At 40.3% G+C, this 20,499-nt stretch overlaps 2 protein-coding genes across 3 annotated transcripts; one reads left to right on the forward strand and one right to left on the reverse strand.

Annotated features, from left to right (window-relative positions):
- Window positions 1-147: 147 nt before the first annotated feature.
- Window positions 148-15,580, reverse strand: LOC122130268 (dTDP-D-glucose 4,6-dehydratase-like). 2 transcript variants are annotated; one of them, XM_042704942.1, is made up of 12 exons: window positions 15,040-15,571; window positions 14,891-14,957; window positions 14,706-14,774; window positions 14,124-14,214; window positions 12,357-12,499; window positions 11,786-11,884; window positions 8,597-8,656; window positions 8,299-8,342; window positions 6,275-6,440; window positions 4,940-4,995; window positions 1,216-1,313; window positions 148-573 (listed from the first exon to the last, which is right to left on the reverse strand). In XM_042704942.1, exons 1-12 carry the CDS (start codon window positions 15,081-15,083, stop codon window positions 467-469), a joined length of 1,044 nt encoding a protein of 347 aa, XP_042560876.1. In that variant the 5' UTR covers window positions 15,084-15,571; the 3' UTR covers window positions 148-466. The 2 variants fall into 2 exon arrangements, 1 of the variants encoding a protein (XP_042560876.1); XR_006151851.1 differs by lacking the exon at window positions 4,940-4,995 and having other exon boundaries at window positions 15,040-15,580.
- A 136-nt stretch (window positions 15,581-15,716) lies between these two features.
- gpr180 (G protein-coupled receptor 180) lies at window positions 15,717-19,468 on the forward strand. The gene is made up of 9 exons (XM_042704941.1): window positions 15,717-16,000; window positions 16,222-16,362; window positions 16,910-17,110; window positions 17,309-17,489; window positions 17,594-17,643; window positions 17,828-17,985; window positions 18,218-18,409; window positions 18,527-18,604; window positions 18,695-19,468. The coding sequence occupies exons 1-9, from the start codon at window positions 15,859-15,861 to the stop codon at window positions 18,845-18,847; spliced, it is 1,296 nt and encodes a 431-aa protein (XP_042560875.1). The 5' UTR covers window positions 15,717-15,858; the 3' UTR covers window positions 18,848-19,468.
- Window positions 19,469-20,499: the final 1,031 nt, after the last annotated feature.

Consider the following 20,499-nt stretch of genomic DNA (forward strand, 5'->3'; position numbering starts at 1 on the left):
ACCAATGAGCAAATACATACACCATTTTCGTTACTAAATATTCCTTCAGCATCAACTCCCTGTATATCAGCCGAAGTATAGAGAGGCAGACTGAACACATTCAAAGTTCATGCCTTAGAGATTTGTGAAGAAAAGTTAAGATATGCATGTTTTTGTTGCTTTTTATTGCACTAAGACAACATTGGAGAGCAAAAGACAAGACTGGATAAAAGCACGTTTTACAAAAAATCAGTGGAGTACAAAAAAAGTATTTGAACAGTATTTGGAAAGGAGTAGAAACATTTTGGACAGCTCAGCACAGTTATGCCTGTGATCTTCTGTGCTCTAAACTTCATAAACTATAAATAATGTTATAATATTTATTCTTGTCTTGCCAAACAAAAACCTGCTTCAAAATATCACAATTTGTATTGTATTCATCACCATTTCTGAAAGATCACATTCCTTTTTCATGTCCTGCACTGTTCTAGAGTGTCTTCACTTTTAGGCCACTGGTTTGAGATGAATTCTGTAGAGTTGACTGAAAACTCTGTGATGATGGCCACACATCAGGGTTGTCTTCATACCACTGGACTGAAAGAGACAAACATCGGAGTTTTAAAATATTTCAGATAAAACAATAACGTCTATAAACAACTATAGAATTACAAACATATTTATCTAAATTAATTTAGTGTGGTGTGGTATAAATTAATCAGTCCATAGAGCTAGTTCCCACTCTGCAGTATGCACTCATCATAAATGCTATGTAAATAAATGCTCCATTAAAGAATTACAATCTTAATAGGTGGGTTGCTAAGGTGTGTCGACACCCATACTTCTTTTCTTCTTCTTTGGTAAGCTTTTATAAGCAGATCATGGAGCAGTTGCAAGCTTGTTAACAACTCTGGTCTGTCCACCTTTTTATTCTGAGAGAGACCTTTTTAAACTACTTTGGAAGGATAGTATAAGAGTAGTTGTCTAAAAGCTGTTGACAAACACAAGAACATTCTCAGAAGGCAAGTCCAGAGTTGGAAGGGCCATTACCAGGGTGGGGTTACATTAATCTGAGTCACCAGAGGCATTCTTAGCAGTCAAGGGAATGTACTTTCCCACTATTTCACTGTTGGAAAACTCTTCCAACTTCAACTGGCTATTATAACTTATAAAATAAATGTTTTAATAAAAGGAAGCGGGCTCATTCCAGAGTACTAGAGAGAGTACATCAGATCTTACTTGTCCTTCGAATCCCTTCCCTCCACGACACCTTGGGCTTCCACCCAAGTTTGAGCAGCTTTTCTGAGCTAATGGGGTACCTCAAGTCATTGTGCGGCCTAGCAAAGGAAAATCAAGTCACAAATAAAATATCTGTATGCAGAAATCATTATTTGATACATTGTGTGATTTACACCTGATCAGATGTTATGTCCCATGTGTACAAAGGCAAATAAATACATAAAAGCTACATCATGAATTTAAATGTACTTCTAATCTCACAACAATGTAAACCAGACTACCCCTGGGGGTGCGTCGGAGATGACTGCACGTTGATCTCAATGGCATCCTAGTATATGTACACCTTACATTCCCAGTTGTTGTTTTACTATCCAGATTAGGGGTCCCGATAGGGAATGTATAATGATTTTAGGTTAATACAGTATAACCATGGGTATACTACAGATATGTGTACACACACGTGACATCCATCAATGGTACAGAGTGAAATTGTTAAGGTTGAGGTTAAGGTTCAGCATTTAACAGATGCTTTTATTGAAATGAATGAATGAATGAATGCACAATGAACACAACAGTGTTAATAAAATCAACAATATTAGCATATACAGTGCCCTCCGCAATTATTGGCACCCCTAGTGAATATGAGCAAAACTGGCTATAAAAAAATATGTCTTTGCTGTTTATCCTCTTGGTCTTTCACTCAAAATATTCACAAAAATCTTACCTTTTCATTGAAGTAAAATTATTGAAAGAAAAAAAAACTGTTGACATTAAATAAATATTTTCCCCCAAAACATGTGTGCCACAATTATTGGCACCCCTAGAAAAATCTTATAATTAAAATCTAACTGAAGAATATTTCTAGTCATGTTTTACATTTTTAAGTTCACCTGTTTGATAAGGAACTCTTAAGAGGTCAACCATGACTTCCTGTTCCACTGGTGTACAAATATGAGGTGACACAGGCCAAATTCCATTAGTCATTCATCACTATGGGAAAGACCCAAGAACACAGTGACGATGTGCGATAGAAAGTTGTGGAGCTGCACAAATCAAGAAATGGACCCAAGAAAATCTCTAAAGAGTTGAAAATACCCATTTCCACTATCAGGGAAATAATTAAGAAGTTTAAAGCGACAGGAGATGTTAAGAATCAGCCTGGAAGCGGACGTGTGTGTACATTGACCCCACGCACCGTGAGGAGGATGGTTCGACTGGAAAAAGAATCTCCAAGGATCACAGCTGGAGAATTGTAGAGGTGAGTTGAGTCTTGGGGTCAGAAAGTCTCCAAAACTACCATCAGACGCCACCTACATCACCACAAGTTGTTTTGGAGGGTTGCCAGAAAAAAGCCTCTGCTGTCAATCAACTACAAACTAAAGCGCCTACAGTTTGCCAAATGTAAGTCAGACTTTCAATGGGGCCGAGTTATATGGTCAGATGAGACCAAAATAAAGCTTTTTGGCAACAAACATCAAAGGTGGTTTTGGCGTAGACAGAAACATAGCCATACAGAAAAGACCCCCATACCCAATGTGAAGTATGGTGGCGGATCTTTAATGTTGTGGGGCTGTTTTTCTTCCAAAGGCCCTGGACATCTTGTTAGGATACATGGTATCATGGACTCCATCAAATACCAGCAGATGTTATATGAAAACCTAACAGCCCCCTCCAGTAAGCTTAAAATGGGCTGTGGTTAGACCTTCCAGCAGGTCAATGATCCAAAGCACACCTCAAAATCAACACAAAAATGGTTCACCGACCGCAGAATAAAGGTTTTGCCATGGCCATCACAGTCCCCCGACTTAAACCCCATAGAAAATCTGTGGGATGAGCTGAAGCCGAGTCTACAAACGTTGACCTCAGAATCTGAAGGATCTGGAGAGATACTGCATGTAGGAATGGTCTCAGATCCTGTGCCATGTGTTCACCAACCTCATCACGCATTATAGGAGAAGACTCAGAGCTGTTATGTTGGCAAAGGGAGGCTGCACAATATATTAAATTAAGGGGTGCCAATAATTGTGGCACACATGTTTTGGGGAAAAATATTTATTTAATGTCAACAGTTTTTTTTTCTTTCAATAGTTTTACTTCAATGAAAAGGTAGGATTTTTGTGAATATTTTGAGTGAAAGACCAAGAGGATAAACAGCAAAGACATATTTTTTTATAGCCTGTTTTGCTCATATTCACTAGGGGTGCCAATAATTGCGGAGGGCACTGTAGTAGACCAGATTTGTCTCATAACTCAATGTAATGACCATGAAATGAAACCTAAACTTAGAGTTTCTGAGTGCAGTACCAGTGAAATGAAACCTAAGGTTTGAGATTTTCAAACTGACTAAGGAACAAAGTCCTAGATCATCACGTCTGGTCTGACTTTGGACTTCATTCACACCATATATATATATTTAATGCACACACAAATATTTAGCATTGCACACATGACTTTTGCTTGAATTATGAACCAAATCTGGCCTCATACAACAGGGCACATACAGTACATGAGCATGAATAACAAGGCATTCGCTAGAACAGACACAATTGGAAAGAAAGTCTCCATTGCGATCTATTGCTGTGAAAAGCAAGCAAAGGCAACCACTGTTCATCAGAGAAACACAGTCATCCAAAGGGGCAATAGACCAAAACTAAAAGAGGTATGTGTCCATACAGTGGCTGTCCTGTAGGCCAGAGGAAGACATCTGACATCTAAATAGACCAAAACTAAAAGAGGTATGTGTCCATACAGTGGCTGTCCTGTAGGCCAGAGGAAGACATCTGACATCTAAATCCAGCAACTGCAGGGAGCCAGTTAAGGGTGTCCTCTTAATGTCCTCTTTGGTTGATCAGACCATACATACTGCCACATTCTGGATCATGTGCAACAGTCACCAAGAGTAACATTGCAGTAATCTAGTCTAGAAATGACCCAGACCTGCACAACAGGTTGGGTAGCCTATTGGGTAAAGAGAGGGTGTGACGGAGTGCCGTCACTACACATGAGTATGTGCTCTGACTGCCATACCAACGAGCCTGGCTCTTTGGCGTCGCGGTCAGAGTGCATGTTTGGCACCCTGTAGAAGTTCAAGTCCGAGTGGGGTGACTTCGCTACAGAGGGTCTTCTGGAGATTTTAGAAAGTGAAGCAAGAAGAAGTTACATGCTCAGAGAAACTAAGCTGCCCAATCAATCGTGACACACCAGTTTCCTGCAGATTTAGTTGAGCTGATGGTAATGATGGTAAGCCAAGCTGGATATTAATATTAGCTGGTAGCTAATTAATATTAGCTGGTAGCTGGTTTGGATGAAATACCAGGAGCTAAGTCTTTAAAAGATTTAGCTGAAGGTGATGGCGCTTGATCCAAACTGAAATATCACCATCACCATCATCATGCCACAGTTTGAGACTGTCATTTGTGGACTAAACTAGTAGGAAGTACAAGTACAGTTGAGTGTGAGAATCTATGAGAGGGGCAGTTTCACCACATCAGGTGGTGTACACAGATACTAAAGCATACTAGCATACGTGGCGTACTTTATCCTTCCAATGGGTTTTCTCTACGATGGTACTGACACTCAACTGTACTCAACTTGTACCCCCCCAGATCTTGGTTGAAATCTCAGTGATGTCACTATTACTGCAATGTACATTGGTGGGTGGCAATTTGCACTGTGGCAGAAAAATGGAAGAGAGAGAGAAGGCACAATAATGAGGTCTACTCACCTATCCTTCACAAACAACAGCCAATCATCAAGCTCACCATCTGAAGGCTGTTTCATCTGTCAGAGGCAAGATAACTAACTGTTACTAATTCCCTGGTGGAAAGAGCACTGACATGTACAGTATGACTTAATTAACAATGCAGGTACAGCAGGGATCTTTTACTTCAGGTTAAAGTATTGTTTGGTCGATGTACTCGGCTAAGGTTGAGTTGTTTCCTGGAGAGAAAAAAAAGAACTTGAAATTTAAGTTTCTAAAAGTAATATCCTTTAGTATGCAATGATTAAGCCAAATTCCACTGCACTGATAATAAAAACCCTTCCAATCAATTGCCATTCACATGGATCTTCAAAGGAATCATCTACACACCATCTTGATGCTATCCCAGCTACGACGGGCAGGCCATGTAGTTTGAATGCCAGGTCATGATGATGAAAGATTCTGTTACAGCGAACTTCAACCAGGAGAGCGGCCCCAGGCGGCCAGAAAAAGCGCTATCAAGACACTCTGAAGTCTTCTCTGAAAGCGCTCAGCATCAGTCCCGACATGTAGGCAGTGAGTGCTATGGATCCAATCAAGTGGCATTCTGCCATCCACAAAGGCTCCAGGACTCATGAAGCAGACAGGGTTGCTGCGGCAGAAGCAAAGAGACAAGCCAGGAAAGCCCAGCCAAGCAAACCCTGTGGCAGCCATTCCCCTCATCCATCAGCCCCCTGCGCACCCAGCAACAGATACATGATGACCAACCCCTGGATGGTTGAGGTGGTCCTCTTTGGATCAATGTACGAATGGAGTTGGTATAACATACTCATGCTGATAGTGTATACTCATGTGAATGAAATATAAACATCTGTAGTTCTCTCTAGCCTCCAAGCTATCCACTATGCAGTGTTGTGAAAATTAAACTAACATTGCAAAATATATTGCCAAAATACATCGGTTAGTGAGCTTGAGCTAGGTAGCCATTTTTCTCAGTGCGAACTGTGCTGCTGTTGTTGGTGTTTGCAAGGCAAGTCTGTTATCAGTTAGATAGTTAGCCTGCTAGTAATGTTTTTTTTTTAATACAAACAGCTTTGGTTGACTGTCCATCCAGTTCAACTATGTTTTCTAATATGTATTTACCATAATAAACATTAAATCTTGAGATTGGACCAAAATGTATTCAATTCCTTCTCGCAATATGGTCTCTTATTTTGGTTTTCCTCTGACTTCAGTTAACAGTTGAGTTGAGCGTCACTGCATGAAGCAGAGTTTTATATAATTATATAAAATAAATTATGCAAGTGAAAAAAAATCTACATTCATTTCTAGCATGCTGTCTAAAAGAAAAATACACACCATCCTCACTAGCTCCCTGGCCAGTTTGATGACAGGAATCTCAAAATCGGTCCCAATGTTGTAAATCTCTCCCAAAACGCCCTGCTCCATCACAGTCAGGAAAGCATCCGTCACATCCTCCACAAATAGAAAATGGCGTGACTGGAGGCCAGAACCTTGAATTGTACTATATGGGATAAAGGCATAAAAGCAGTTTGAATTGTACTATATGGGAAATAAAGGCAGAAAAGCAGTTTGAATTGTACTATATGGGAGATAAAGGCATAAAAGCAGTTTGAATTGTACTATATGGGAGATAAAGGCAGAAAAGCAGTTTGAATTGTACTATATGGGAGATAAAGGCATAAAAGCAGTTTGAATTGTACTATATGGGAGATAAAGGCATAAAAGCAGTTTGAATTGTACTATATGGGAGATAAAGGTATAAAAGCAGTTTGAATTGTACTATATGGGAGATAAAGGTATAAAAGCAGTTTGAATTGTACTATATGGGAGATAAAGGCAGAAAAGCAGTTTGAATTGTACTATTTGGGAGATAAAGGCAGAAAAACAGGTAACAACTTCTCCTGGGAGAGGGTAGTACACACTATCCATACACATCTATTGACAAAAACCCACAATTTACTGTTAGATTACTGTTGATTGTGGTCAGCAAACTATACTTCCCCTAATGATGGAAGTACAACTACATACAACAAGAGTATAATATTCAAATATAGAGTCAGGAACTGTGGCAGGGTTCATCACTTAAAGACTTAATGTAAAGTAAGATAATGGTGGCCATTCAAAATAATGTACAGCAGGAATTCAAGTTTTAAATTGACATTGTAGACATAAAAATGATCAAAACTGGCTTATCCTTTTTTTGTTTTATGAACAATGGTTTAAATGAGGAATAATGGGAGTTTGTTGAACTGAACATCCTGACCACTGTGTGCATGCTTGCACATGACTGTGATATGCAGCTTAGATGATTTTTGATTTTTTTTTTGTTTTCACCAAGTTACTGTCCTAGTTTGGTGAACCCAAATGTAAAGTAGGCTGACGCTTCTTGTACAACCATGCTGGATTATGTTGACATGTTCACTAGCTCACTAGCTCTTGTACAACCATGCTTGCACTATGCAGTTCTGTGATCAGGGTTGGACGATTTTTACACTCACGAAAAAAGCTTTTTTTTTTTACAGCATGACATCACTAACTGTATCGCCAAAAGACATGAGTTAGCATTCTAGCAGGCCTTTTATTCATGCCAACTGTGTTGCTGTTGGTGTTTGTAAGGTTTTAAATTGCTTTTTAAATGCTCAGTAGTTTGATTTGTGGTGTAGTGGTTAGCGTAACCAAAGGCATTTAACCCGGGTTCGATTCCCGATTGCTGCAGGTTGTGCGAGTCCCTTTGGATAAAAGCTTTCTGCTAAATACCTGACCTTTACCTTTAGGGTTCAACCAAAACTCCTTAATGCTGCTTTAAAGAGGAAGGCCTAATTGGCAGACATGTTCATAATCTCCTACATCTACAACAATTTGGCATGTTGTAATGGTACAATTTAATGGTAAAATGAATTGGCAATTATCCTAAATAGTTGAGGATGAACTACAGCTGCATGCTCTCAGTAGAAATCTGAAACCCAACACAACCAGATGTGTATGGGCCATCTCCACCCATGTCTACTGTTAGCAGCCATTAAGTCCGTTGGGTTAGCATTGTAAGAACTTGTGACATAAAACAAATGTATCTGCTCATAGAATTATCTTAAGAATTTGATTAAGCCTTACTTTATTTGTTATGTGAAAAACCAATTGTTTTGTTTGATTTTTGTACAATGACAGTCTCAAGACAAATTATATGATCATATGGGAACTAAATTCCACTACTTTATACAAAAAAGTTGCAGTCCTCAATTATAATCCAATTTCAATGAAAACTCCAGTTCAACAGGATCTAGATAGGATCTACCTTTAAACCATAATATGAACTATGGCAACTACGTTTCCTCATAAATGCCTTTACATTAGGAACTCACCATTTTTTGTTTTCCAAAAGGAGGGATATGAACCTTGGGATGACCTGGTAGACATACATAGACCATGGTTATTCAAATAGGACTTTAGGACGTCAACTGATCTAAAAGCCAATTCCAGCTATTGCAATCATTCAGAATGGCAAATGCTGTATTAAAAAAGTGACCATGAATAGGTTACCATTACGACTATAAGGAGATCAACTGGAATCAAGATAATTATTGAGAATCCTAACAAATGTTTGATATAATGACTATATAATGATGCAAAAAACAAAATAGACTAAATAGACTGATTTACCTTTTCATAATGCTGCCGTGGTCCATAAATGTTGTTGCTCCTTGTTATGATGATAGGCAACTTTAAAAAGACAGTCAAATGTGATTACACCTAGTGCCATTTGCCATTTTACAGCTGATTCAAAAGCTAATTTTCTACAGTTAATTTCAATTTAATTTTACACCTGATGTGCCTATACTGTAAGCGGCATTCATACAAAATACTGTATGTTTCAAATGGATTTTCAAATGAATTTCAATTCATTTTTTTCATCAATCTACACACAATACACCAATGATGACAAAGTAAAATCATGTTTTTGGTTTGTTTATGTATGAGTGTATGTATTCAAAATAAAGACTGAAATATCTCATATAATCATTTCCATAAGTGTTCAGACCCTTCATTGAGTACTTGGTTAAAGCCCCTTTACAGCCTCAAGTCTTCTTGGGAATGATCCCTCTGACACCTTTCTTTTGGGAGTTTCTCCAACTCTTCTTGGCAGAATCATTCAAGCTCAATCAGGCAGCGTCGGTGCACAGCCACTCTATTGGGTAGATGCTCTATTGGGTTCAGGTCCGGACTCTGGCTGGGCCACTCTAGGACTCTTACAGTTTTCCCAAAGCCACTCCTGTATTTTCTTGGTGGTATTCTTCGGGTTGTTGTCTTGTTGGAGTGTAAACCTTCACCCTAGTCTGAGATTCTGGAAAAAGGTTTCCACTCAGGATTGCTCTATATCTTTCTGTATCCATCTTTCCCAGCATCCTGACTAGTCTCCCAGTCCCTGTCACAGAAAAACATCCCAGTGACTGTAGGGGTGGTGGTATTAATGAGGTGACACTCAGTGCCTGCTTTATAACGCACATACCGTTGGGAATTGTGGCTAAATAGTTGAATATTCGTTGAATCAGACCAGAGGATTTTGCTTCTCATGGTCTGAGAGTGGTTCAGGTGCTTTTTGGCAAACTCCCAGTGGGCTGTCGTGTGCCTTTTAGTAAGGAATCACTTCCGTCTGACCACTCTACTATAAAGGCCTGATTGGCCGAGTGCTGCACTGACGGTTGTCCTTCTGTAAGGTTCTCCTGTCTCCACAAAGGAACTCTGGATCTCATTCATAGTGACCGTGGCCGTGTACTGAGGGACTGCGCAGAGGAGCTTAAGGATATCTTCACGGATATCTTCAACACTTCTCTGAGTCAAGCTGCTGTTCCATCACATTTCAAGACCTCCATCATCATACCTGTGCCAAAGAAACCGGCTCCATCCTGCTTCAATGACTATCGCCCTGTGGCACTGACCCCCATCATAATGAAGTGCTTTGAACGGCTAGTCATGTCTCACATCAAGTCCATCCTCCCCCCCACCCTGGACCCCTTTCAGTTCGCATACCGGGCCAAACGTTCCACAGAGGACGCAATCTGCTCTGCTCTCCACCCAGCCCTCACCCACCTGGAAAAAGCAGACTCACATGTGAGAATGCTTTTCATTGACTTTAGTTCAGCTTTTAATACAATAATCCCACAACAACTCATCTGTAAACTGGACCAGCTGGGGCTCACCACATCCCTTTGCAATTGGGTGTTGGACTTTCTCAGTGAGCGACCCCAAGCAGTACGAGTCGGCAACAACATCTCGAGCAGCATCACACTCAGCACAGGGGCCCCTCAAGGCTGTGTGCTCAGTCCCCTGCTCTTCACCCTGCTGACTCACGACTGCACAACAACCTACAGCACCAATCACATGGTGAAGTTTGCGGACGACACAACTCTGGTGGGTCTCATCACCAAGAACGATGAGACCCACTACAGGAAGGAGGTCAACCTTTTGACCACGTGGTGCAGAGACAACAACCTCCTGCTGAATGTCAGCAAAACAAAGGAGATTGTGGTTGACTTCAGGAAAAGCCACACTGAACACCCACCACTGACCATCGATGGTGCTGCTGTGGAGCGTGTGAGCAGCACCAAATTCCTGGGGGTGCACATCAGTGAGGACCTCTCCTGGGCCACCAACTCTGCATCACTGGCGAAGAAAGCCCAGCGGCGCCTCTACTTCCTCCGCAAGCTCAAGCGAGTGAAAGCTCCCATACCCATCCTGAACGCATTCTACCGGGGCACCATTGAAAGCATCCTGTCCAGCTGCATCACTGTGTGGGGCAGTAGCTGTACTGCACACAGCAGGAAAGCACTGCAACGCATAGTGAACACAGCTGGTAAGATCATTGGTGCCCCACTCCCACTCCCTTCCCTGCAAGACATTTACACCACCCGCCTCACCCGGAAAGCTACCTCGATTGCGAGTGACACCAGCCACCCCGCACACAGTCTGTTTAGCCTCCTACCCTCTGGAAGAAGGTATAGGAGCCTCCGTTGCCGCACCACCAGACTCAGAAATAGCTTTATACACCAAGCTGTCAGGAAGCTAAATTCTCTCCCCTCACTCCCCCCAGCCATATCCGTCAGTCTGATAGGAGGCTGAAATCCTCCCCCCCCCCTACAATAACTCAGGACTCTGCAACAAAACTGTCCCTTGCACTTTTATCACTTTACCACTTACTGTTATACTTGCACTGCCAATGTGTTACATACATCTCACAGGATGTCTTTTGCTGCCTTTTTTTGCACTACCTGTCACTTTAAAGTAAACGTATGCTGCTGTACAGGTATCTGTATGTGTATAACTATATGTATATGTATATCTATATGTCTTGTCTTATCTGTTGTTGTGCGTGTGCACTTATATGTTTCACCGTGGGAGAGTGGGAAACGTTTTTTTCGATTCCTTTGTATGTCTTAACATACAAGTATTGTATGTAGATTTATGAAAAACAAAATGAATTGAAGATGAGATGAGTCTGAAACAAAATGTGGAAAACCTCAAAGGGTCTGAAAACGGTCCGAATGCACTATACTGAACTGGCATATTGAGCACAATATGGGACTCCCTGGGTAATGCAGTACCTGGAACTAGAGAGAAGTTTGAAGCATACCCTAAAACAGTCAAGGTATTTTTCCAAATGCAATTTTAACATTGTTCATGGATGCACAAAACTCAACATATTTATATATCCAAACAGGATCACTACATAACTTTGAGCACATATTTAGTGGTCTTATGTAAGCTCTAGGTTTAGTGTTGGAATTTATGATACAGTACATGACAGGGAACTTACGTTGTGATTTATGATACAGTACATGATAGGGAACTTACGTTGTGATTTTCCCAAAATGACATTACAATGTTTTCAGCTGTAGCCTTGGATACAGCATAGGGATTTGTTGGTCTTTTAAGACATGATTCATCAAAGGCCTGAAACAAGTTTTTATCATGTTATTTTTTCCTAATTATACAACCAAGGTAATGTTTGTAAAAACAGGATCTATTCATTTGACAGTTTGTTTTCATTGGCCAAGCTCTTTATTCTTCCCAGTCTCTATTTACTGTAAACCTGGACGGCCAAGCATGACAAATGTAAATGTTTTAGTTTGAATTAAACAGTGTTGAGTATCATCCCAAAGCAATTTTCACCTTTTCAAATCACATTGTTATTCCTGAGGAAGTTTTCTGTTGTTCATAGACACTATTGGTGATCTGCAGTATATGGACATTCCCTTGAGGAGAGATGCTAGCCATCTTTTAAAAAATGTCCCCTTAACACCTTAGCCTGGCCTTTAGGTACAAGATGTTTTCAACACTACTCATTCTCCAGAGCACAGAGGGAAGGTGTCAGTTCTAGAGAATATGCAGTTTCTGGTCAAACAGTATGTAGGCAGATCCTCACCTCATCACTGCTGGCTCCATACACCTCATCTGTGCTCACAAAAATGAATCTCTCAACTCCAGAATTCAGAGCTGCTGACAGTAACACGCGTGTGCCTTCTGCATTCACTGCCATGAATCTGGATGGAAACAGGAAAGAGTCCTCTGAAGGAGAGGAAGAAGGATTTACTTTACAACAAGGTAGCTCAGGAAATGATATTACACTGAAAAGTACATGAATCAGTACATCAGCATTCTTGAAGGTGTATTATTCTAAAAAATAAAGTTCTTAATCAATATTTGAATCTGTATGAGGTATAAGTTAAATATGGAGTGATTTTACAATAAAAAAAACACAAGTGAGTTTGTATTACATTTAGACTACTATTTATCACATTCAACACCAAAATGGTTACATTAACCACTAAATCTAGTTACTGCTATGATCGTCTCAGTCTCCTGACCAAAAGAAACCCAAAAGAAATTGTATTGGCTGGACTTGAGTGGTATATAATATATATAACACCATATGTGTTTCCCCATAAGTGTTTCCATTTTGCACTCTAGTTTGAGATCACATCTCACATGCAACCCTATTCAGGAGAAGCGGCCTGTAAGCATGCTGTAACTGATTGAGGCATCAGCATCTCTCCCGAACTAATGAGGTACTGTGGTACACGGTACGTAACCCTTTGTAGTGTACTTTTGTGGTAGTCATGGTAAACAAACTCACTTGTGTGTCATGATAGGCAAGTAACCTGTATCAACACACATGAGCATGGACATATTATGAAATCAAAGGCCCCCGGGCACAAAGGCTTCCTGGGTCCTCCAACTCCTAGCATGAAGCAACTCCCAGCCCAACCACGCTATGCTTACGTGACATATTTAATACCTGTAGCTTGCCTGCATGAGTCACACCACATCAACAAATGATGCAATAAGCTAATACAACAGGCAGTCACTGTGTCTGCTCGTCTTGTTCCTGGCCTGGCATGCCTTGACACTGATCCAGCATGACCTTTCACAGCCAACCAAACAAGGCAGGCTTGCGTAACGCATCATAGCATTATTTAAATCATGTTCATTTGATTTACTATTTGTAAAATGAAAATAAATATCCCTTTATCCAAAATGTATGATATATATATGCCAGGCATGATGAAAGATTATAGAGACATAATCTGCAACTCTATAGCATCATCAACAACACACACACAGACACACATACACATATATGTTTTTCATGCAATTTCCTTAGATGGATATTCAGGTATAACCACATTACCACTAAGTAAGCTATAAAATGTTGATTCACCAGACTTTTATAGGGAAAGAGGGTATTCCAAATCTGAAAATCCCTGATCATTACTACTATCATCTACTTTTATAATCTGAATCTGAAAATCTTGCTGGGGGAGCCTAACTGAAGATGCTGTCAGTGGGCCGTTCACAGACACGCACACGCTAAACATCAAAGACATATAGGACATAAATAAATAATTCTGAATCATCTGCAAACTACACATGCAGGTAGCCCTGTTAAATTTGAATTGCAGTAATCTAGTTTAGACATTACGACTGGCAAACAACACAGGATTTTGTCACCACACTCTGACTGCTAATCAACTTATCCCATGGCATATGAACAGCTCATCTTTGTATCTTACACCTGAATGAATGAAATCGCTATTCTCCTGTTTACTATGCACTTTATATGCTATGCCTATTACAGTGATGTAGTACCTTAGCAATTGAAATAGGACCGATGGTTTAAAAGGTAACTTACCCACATGAGTTTGAGCAGCAAAATGAAAGACAATGTCAATATTCTCAGTGGCAAAGAGATGTTTGATAAAGTGTTGGTCACATATATCCCCCTGAATGATACAGGAATAAGCAAAGTTATATGACACATAATGTACTCTGATCATCCATTGTTAAGGCTGCTAGATTAAAGATGAATGATGTGCTGTGGATATAATGTTTCTCTCAGAAGTATTTATCTTTTTTTTTGTTTGGCCATTTTTATGTGAATTTCAATTTTTTTTTCTGACCAGAACAGGTTAATACAAATAACACAACTTACTGCCACCATTGTTTAACAACAAACACATTTTTGTGTTTTTGTCTTTGATATGATTACAGAACAATATTGACATCAGCATTTGTCATCCAACTACAAATTGAAACAAAGGCTCTATTGAAAGAATATGTGTGCTTGGCGAAGGGCACTGTGGCTGTTTGGGACATGGCCAATGTGGCCAGAAGAAATGCCCATGCAGGACCCAATGACTTACTGCATAACTAAATACAAGAAAAATCACATTTAAAACCATGAAAGTGAAAGCATCAGAAGCTAAGAGCCTACCTCAATAAACCTGTAGTTATTGCCAAGTTCAGTAATCACAAGATTCTGTAAACTTGAGCAGTAATCCAACTATGAAAATTAAGAGGAAAACCCATTAGAGAAAAATTAGAGCGACGTATAAATAGTTTACAATAGCCTACAAAAAATCCACATATCAAAACTGGAATTTCACCAAAAGGTCTCACATTGTCCAGGTTGATGATCTTCCAGTCTGGGTACTTCTCTTTCAGGGAGATGATGAGATGTGACCCGCTGGCAGGAAAGAAATGCATGAAGTATGAAAGTATGTCTGTCATGAAATGTCATGAGGTTACTCACATAAAGGGTTACTCACATAAAGCCAGCCCCTCCAGTCACCAAAACGGTCTTAGATTCCATTTCTCTCTGCTCTTCGTGATCCAGAGAACAGCCTACCCTGCTATCTAACTATGTCTTCAGGCATTTCGCCGATTGTAAGATGGGTAAATACTAAGCCTACTCATTCAGGAATAAATTGTGTAGACCGACGTTTGTGCGTCATAACTAACCTTATAATTGACAGCTTAAGTCAAAGACATAACATACTTTATACTTTACCCCTTATTATACTTTGTCATAAACTTTCGTTGTGAATTACAGTCGCTACCTAGTTTCCTGACGTTAGCTAACGTTGACGTTTCAGCAGCAGTAGGCTACTAAACTACCTTGGTGCTAACAACATTATCTTAAAATGGGAGGCTAAATACTTGCCCTTACTGCATACGTTTCAGATAATATGGCGAAACCTGTCTCCAGTGTTAGGTTGGATAAAATAGTCTCAAATCAGTCAAGTGCTTCCTCACTCAATAAGCAAAAGCTCCAACAAAACTATTGCCAGTTTTAGTTCACCTTCACGACAGTTTAACCACTTTACGGCAATGTTGACACGTTTCATGTCAGATGCATAGACAGTAAAAAAGAGGTCAGATGCCAGCGTTGCTTGGTTTTGTGTCCCCTCCTCGTTTGAGTTCTTATTGGCTGCACCGCCGTACAACACATGACCTATTCATTGCTGATTGGCTAGAACGTGGGTCCATCAAACATTCAGCTGAAGGAGCTGCCTGAAGTGCATTATTCCATTCATTGTCGCAATTAAGAGGTTGAAAACATTTAACACGCAGCTTGCTGTGCTACAATGTATCATTTCGAGATTACAACCATTACGTTTTTGCTCCAATGTTTTTTCTATGCGAGCGGAAAAACTGTATTTGGGATTTTCAGAAGCGACTTGGCGAGAGAACATAATGGCCAATACATCACCAAATTTTTCTATCAGGGTAGGTGCTAAATTGATTTTCAAAATTCCTGTACGGCATACTACGCTTTATTATGTTGTTCCTGTATGGTTGAAAAATGTATCTGTGTCCAAAAACATAGCATTGAAAATTCAAGTGAATTGAAAGAGTTGTCCATATCACCACTATTATGATTGGTTTAAAAAGTATTGATATACTGATTAAATGAGTGTAGTTCTGAGAGTCCTTTGTGTGGTTTGTAGTTGGAAATGGACTGATGGTGTACAGGCTAGAGAATGTGCCTGTGGCAGTGCAGAAGGAGGCGAAGCTGCTGATGTTCCATAATATCCAAGGCTTTGACAACCTGAGCTGCTTGGACCGAGTCTCCCGTGCCCAATTGTCTAGTGAGTTGTACCCTTATTCCACTTTGTCAATGACATTTCCCAGGCTGTGATTACAATTTGTTAAAGTGATTCTTAATGTTCCAACAAATATAAAAACACACACCTGAATGTATGCAATTTATATCTGATCCAAGGTGCATTTAGTTCTCTTCAGTTCAAAATCACTGGCTTTGATTAACTGCCAAGTTTAATGCAAAATTCTTATCTGTATGCTGTCATTCTCTGGCTCTGGACTTGCGGTGCCCTCAGCTGATAAGTCCCATGGTTCCTAAACTGCTGATTGCTCTCCTATAACACCTCTCTCTGACTGCCTCAGCCTCTTGCTTGAAATCGCTGGAAGTAATGTGTCTCTGTCTCTGACACTGAAGTAATGTGTCTCTGTCTGTAACACCCCCAGTAACACTGAAGTAATGTGTCTCTGTCTGTAACACTGAAGTAATGTGTCTCTGTCTCTATCACCCCCCAGTAACACTGAAGTAATGTGTCTCTGTCTCTCACACCCCCAGTAACACTGAAGTAATGTGTCTCTGTCTCTATCACCCCCCAGTAACACTGAGTGCAGAGGAGCACAACCAGACTATCCCTCAACAGTCGGTTCCCCAGGCCTGGCACATCCTGTATGTAGACCGCTACACGTGTGAGGAGCAGGAGATTGTGGGTCCTTTAGAGGATGTGAAGTTCCAGATAATTCTGCTGAACCCGGATGCTGCAGGAAACCCTTTGGACCACTTCAGTGCAGAAGAGGGGGGTGAGTGCACTTGCTCCTGAGCTGTCCATGAACTGAACTGAAGCTGCAAACAATGTTTGCACAAGATGCACAAAATACTAATAAAGCTGAATTTTGGAATGCCACCATGATCCTTTTTAGCCATACCTGATTATACCCCAACCTAAAACTATAAAGGGTATTGTTCTGGCAGTGCTGACGTGTCTCCCACCCTATTAGGTCTCCACAGCTTCTACTTTCTGCTGATTCTGGCATACTTCATTGCATCCTGCATCTACATCCAGCCACTGTGGCAGGCCCTGTATAAAGGTGGCCCCATGCACACTGTGCTGAAAGTGCTCTCTATCGCCCTCTTGCTGCAGGGGATGTCAGTGCTCTTTAACTACATCCACATGGCCAGGTGACAGCGGCGTTTTGAATCTATAATCCATCAATAATTTGTTTACTATAAAGCAATTCAATATTTAATATATTCTCTCGACTTGTTCCTCCTTGTTTACCCAGGTATGCCAGAGATGGAGTGGGAACCCCTTTGATGGGCAGTCTAGCTGAGTGTGAGTCAAACATATCTATATTGATTGCACTGCACCAGAAGGTTCCAGAACAACAGCTATTGAGTCCCTTGGTCCCTGCCTAATACACGATGTCTCTTTTAAAACGTCATTATGAAGAATAGATCTATTATGAAATGAAAGGAAAGGATCAGTGCCTCTGATTGTGTGTTGTTTGTGTGTGCAGTCTGTGACATGGTGGCCCAGGTGCAGATGTTGTATATGCTGCTGAGTCTGTGTATGGGCTGGACCCTGAGTCGCAGCAGGAAGTCTCAGAGCAAACCTCTCCAGTGGGACTCCTCTCCGTTGTCCACCTCCCTGGCTGTGGCGGTTGTGTTCACACAGGTACAGAGACATTACATCTGTTTCATTAAGTATTACATATTATATTACATTACTATTATATATTATATATATTATATTAGATTAGATTACAACCTGCCCCACTCCCCTATCCCAATGTTCTTTTGCTCTTCAGTACTTTTACCCCAACAGTTTTTCTCTAAATGTCACACGTCCTTATGCTGCATATGTCTTGCAAAATTCCATCATGCCCTGAGGCTGTTCTTGTTCCTAGGGGGTCTTCCTGATCTGGGAGCAGTTTGAGGACACAGAGCACCACAGTTTTCATGCACAGCGTAGTGTACCAGGTCTCTTACTACTGCTGCTACGTGTGGTGCTAGCATTGCTACTGGCCTCTGTACTCTACCAGATCACCTCTTCAGAGAGGAGTGCTCTTAAGAGGGACTTCTACCTTCGCTTTGCAAAGGTAGCACAACTGTAATGGACTCACAACCAGAAAATAACAAGCCTCTTTTTCAGTACAAGCTTGGGATTTGTTTACAATTTATTTACTAATTAGGTTCTTTATTTTGTGAATTTTAAGGGCTGCTTTCTGTGGTTTCTGTGCCATCCTGTGCTGGTTCTACTCTCAGGGATCTTTAACGAGCACCAGCAAGAGAAGGTGAGAAGAGAAAAGACAGTTAAGAGTTTAGAACAAAACCTTCAAACCCAATCCACTCTCCAATCACTGTTGTTTCTCTTGTGTTCCCAGGTCATTGCTATTGGAGTGATTCTGTGCCAATCGATATCTGTTATTATACTCTACCAGCTCTTCTTATCACGGAGTCTCTACTGGGAAGTATCATCACTGTCCTCGGTGACATTGCCCCTCACCATGTCCAGAGGACCGCGCGGCCGCTTCTAGTTCCCTGTTGTGGTGGATGCATGTTACATGCATACATGGAACTGTAGTCAGATTGCTCTACATTCGCAGAGAATAGCAAGTCTGTTCTGGTGAATGAGGTGGACTGTAGCAGTCTGTAGTGTATATGCAGAGCTGCAAAGCAAGAGGCCAAATGACTGAAATGTCCTGTTAGACTGAAGCTGACAAAATGCAGGACATTTCTGTTGATGAATGATGGAATAAAAGACTTCTTTGTGCCCATATGGAGCAGAGACATAAGATTCGAAAACCTTGAACTGCAACTGATGGGTGAACGATTGCCTTAAGTTAAGTGAGTGAAACATTTATGTATAAAGTAAGTGTAAGATAACTATTTTGTTTTCTCTTCTGTCATATTTATCTGAATTTTGATATGGTATGTTTGACATGCATGTCTCTCCTACGACAAACTCACTTCAGTACATAAGAATCCACCATAGTTCAAGGTCTTTTTTAAAACACACACATGATCTGATGGGGGAAACCCAGTAGCACACAGGTAGTTATTATATTGTGGTAAAGGTCAAATCAAACCTATGCACTGAGGGTGACGGAATCATTCTTTTTAATAAAGGTTCAATGTAGAACGTTTTTGATTCAAAATGTACTATTTCTGCCTGAAAGGTTTGTGAATATTTTTGCCTGTGATGAGATGTACTGCTCCATTTAAAGAAGGTTGGCAACAGAGTAGGTATACATGTCTATCTAATAGCTATTTGAATGGTGAGCTCACACAGAGCAGGTAGACGTCTATCTAATAGCTATTTGAATGGTGCACTCACAGTGCTCACACAGCAGTTCTGCAGGGTTATTTGACACTGAATGATGCATCATAGTATAATTGATTATCAAAGCAACTCTCAAAATAACGGAGATACTTTTTTATTACAAAAACTGCCTAAACAGTCTAAAAATGCCCAAATGAATACAGCAATCAAGACTTAAACAGAGACCTTGAAATTGAAGAAATAAGATGACAACACAATGATTACGTAGATCTATATTTTGTGTGGTTTGTGCATCTTTTACAAAATCATGACTTAAAATAGATACAAAATAACAGAAAGCAAACTCACAAGGCCCATCACCGCCTTATTTATAGTGGTTTTTTTCCGACAGAAATCACCATTTTGATTTCTTTCTGTAAAATTCAGTAATATTCAAGTAAGGTGCTACAAGGATCAAGACATATGCACTCATTCAAGATTGTCCATGCTTGTAGTGTAGGCACTTGGCGTCGGTCCCTTTTGAACATCCTCTTCAGTCATCTTAACACTTCAGTAAATTCAACACAGACTCCACATCACACACACCAGACTAATCAACTGGCCTGACATGTACTTGGAAAAAGCAAAAAGAATGAAAAAAGAACCACCTACTATTGAAATCAATTGATGGAGCTCCACAGTAAGGAGTATACTAAAAAGACACTGACTCGTGACACTGAGAACAATCTGAGGGGTAGCTGATACATAAATAATAACAGACAGTGTGGAAAACGCAACAGTATTTCTTTACCAAGAGAAACATCATACTCTTCATTTTTTTTCTTGAGTTAACAGAGCTTATTACCATTAACTAATCTAATTGAGTCATAATATAAACATTATAGTCATGTCTTCAGTTATACTTCA

Source organism: Clupea harengus, unplaced genomic scaffold (assembly GCF_900700415.2).
Source record: "Clupea harengus unplaced genomic scaffold, Ch_v2.0.2, whole genome shotgun sequence".
Lineage (NCBI taxonomy): Eukaryota > Metazoa > Chordata > Actinopteri > Clupeiformes > Clupeidae > Clupea > Clupea harengus.

Excerpts from the sequence above, each read along its gene's own strand:
- LOC122130268 (XM_042704942.1), bottom strand. The coding sequence starts at position 15,083 with ATGGAATCTAAGACCGTTTTGGTGACTGGAGGGGCTGGCTTTAT. Across the intron at positions 14,775-14,890 it reads AGATCATCAACCTGGACAAT|TTGGATTACTGCTCAAGTTT; the intron begins GTGAGACCTTTT and ends TAATTTTCATAG. Across the intron at positions 8,343-8,596 it reads CACGGCAGCATTATGAAAAG|GTCATCCCAAGGTTCATATC; the intron begins GTAAATCAGTCT and ends TATGTCTACCAG.
- gpr180 (XM_042704941.1), top strand. The coding sequence starts at position 15,859 with ATGTATCATTTCGAGATTACAACCATTACGTTTTTGCTCCAATGTTTT. Across the intron at positions 16,001-16,221 it reads CACCAAATTTTTCTATCAGG|TTGGAAATGGACTGATGGTG; the intron begins GTAGGTGCTAAA and ends TGTGGTTTGTAG. Across the intron at positions 18,605-18,694 it reads ACGAGCACCAGCAAGAGAAG|GTCATTGCTATTGGAGTGAT; the intron begins GTGAGAAGAGAA and ends TTGTGTTCCCAG.